The 2,116-nt window shown below is 44.3% G+C and overlaps 1 protein-coding gene across 1 annotated transcript; it reads left to right on the forward strand.

The window, feature by feature from the left end:
* Positions 1-261: 261 nt before the first annotated feature.
* Positions 262-392, forward strand: LOC117542525 (ras-related C3 botulinum toxin substrate 2; the record flags this gene model as incomplete). The annotated part of the gene is given in 1 exon segment (XM_034210239.1): positions 262-392. A coding segment is annotated over 1 exon segment (131 nt), but the record flags the coding sequence as incomplete, so codon positions are not given.
* Between the last annotated feature and the right edge of the window lie 1,724 nt (positions 393-2,116).

Consider the following 2,116-nt stretch of genomic DNA (forward strand, 5'->3'; position numbering starts at 1 on the left):
TAAAAAATTGTCAAATTTGAGGTTAAAGCCCATTACAGCCGACACCGCTTTTCCATAGTGATATTGTAATTCAACATTCAGGTTCTTTTAGATAACCTACATCTGTATTTCTTTACAAATATGAATACAAAGTGATATTTGCATACAACGGATTCACACTGCATCAATGCTAGGGCTTAAAAGAGCTTGTTTTACTTCCCTAACTTGGTCTTCTTAGTTTTGAAGTTGAGTTTTATGGATTGTCCTGTTGTGTTGGTGTAGATTCGGTGAAGTACCTGGAGTGTTCGGCTCTGACCCAGCGCGGTCTGAAGACGGTGTTTGACGAGGCTATCCGGGCCGTGCTCTGCCCCCAGCCCACCAAGGTCAAGAAGAAGCCCTGCTCACTGCTGTAAACGGTGAGTCCGAAGCAAAGACAGACGACAGAACGGAACAACAGCAGACATTTTGACTGAAAAAGCACAGGTTTTACTAATAACTATCAATGGTAAGAGAGAGACAGCACTAACGCAGGAATGAGTCCCAAAACCCTGAGAGTCAGCATTTTAGCACTTCCTGTCCCCTGGCCTGGAATTCAATAAATAAATGTGTTTTTGGTTGTTTGTCTGAAATAAGGTCAGTGGTTTACACAAGCTGAAGAGATTTTAACGTTTTGTTCTACAACATAAAATACATCAGTAAATACCCCACTGGTGGATTTAAAAAAACGACGGTTGCTAACAAGTGTCTGAATGAGACGAGTAAACGTCATCACGCCCAACATTAGCCACCTTTAGCTTAGCGGTGGTGACGTGAAGTCATGTGACCGTGCTGTAGTTCCTTTATAGCCCAACATTAGCCTCCTTTAGCTTAGCGGTGGTGACGTGAAGTAATGTGACCGTGCTGTAGTTCCTTTATAGCCCAACGTTAGCCACCTTTAGCTTAGCGGTGGTGACGTGAAGTCATGTGACCGTGCTGTAGTTCCTTTATAGCCCAACATTAGCCTCCTTTAGCTTAGCGGTGGTGACGTGAAGTCATGTGACCGTGCTGTAGTTCCTTTATAGCCCAACATTAGCCTCCTTTAGCTTAGCAGTGGTGGCGTGAAGTCATGTGACCGTGCTGTAGTTCCTTTATAGCCCAACATTAGCCTCCTTTAGCTTAGCGGTGGAGACATGAAGTCATGTGACCGTGCTGTAGTTCCTTTATAGCCCAACATTAGCCACCTTTAGCTTAGCGGTGATGACGTGAAGTCATGTGACCGTGCTGTAGTTCCTTTATAGCCCAACATTAGCTGCCTTTAGCTTAGCGGTGGTGACGTGAAGTCATGTGACCGTGCTGTAGTTCCTTTATAGCCCAACATTAGCCTCCTTAGCTTAGCGGTGGTGACGTGAAGTCATGTGACCGTGCTGTAGTTCCTTTATAGCCCAACATTAGCCTCCTTTAGCTTAGCGGTGGTGGCGTGAAGTCATGTGACCGTGCTGTAGTTCCTTTATAGCCCAACATTAGCCACCTTTAGCTTAGCGGTGATGACGTGAAGTCATGTGACCGTGCTGTAGTTCCTTTATAGCCCAACATTAGCTGCCTTTAGCTTAGCGGTGGTGACGTGAAGTCATGTGACCGTGCTGTAGTTCCTTTATAGCCCAACATTAGCCTCCTTTAGCTTAGCGGTGGTGCCGTGAAGTCATGTGACCGTGCTGTAGTTCCTTTATAGCCCAACATTAGCCACCTTTAGCTTAGCGGTGATGACGTGAAGTCATGTGACCGTGCTGTAGTTCCTTTATAGCCCAACATTAATTGCAGTAACTACGTGGTTTAGCTGCTGTGATGACAAAGATTCAGTCATTAGTTTGCCTTTCCCGAATCCAAACACAATTTGTGCAGCATAATTGTCTGATCACTAAAAGATGATTTAAAGGCGTCTACTTCACCAAACATATCGTTCCTCAAACTCAACCAAGAGAATCAGGATGGGTAAAAATATGCCAACTTTTGCAAAGAGAGACGGAAAAAGCTCCAGACAGATGAAAATACACAAAGAATAAAGGCCAATCGTTCTGAATGGATTTATTCAATGTCAGCTTTGACATACAATTAAATGCCTTTTGCAGCACTTGGGTAATTATTTCCAAGCCTTCAGGGC

Source organism: Gymnodraco acuticeps, unplaced genomic scaffold (genome assembly GCF_902827175.1).
Source record: "Gymnodraco acuticeps unplaced genomic scaffold, fGymAcu1.1, whole genome shotgun sequence".
Lineage (NCBI taxonomy): Eukaryota > Metazoa > Chordata > Actinopteri > Perciformes > Bathydraconidae > Gymnodraco > Gymnodraco acuticeps.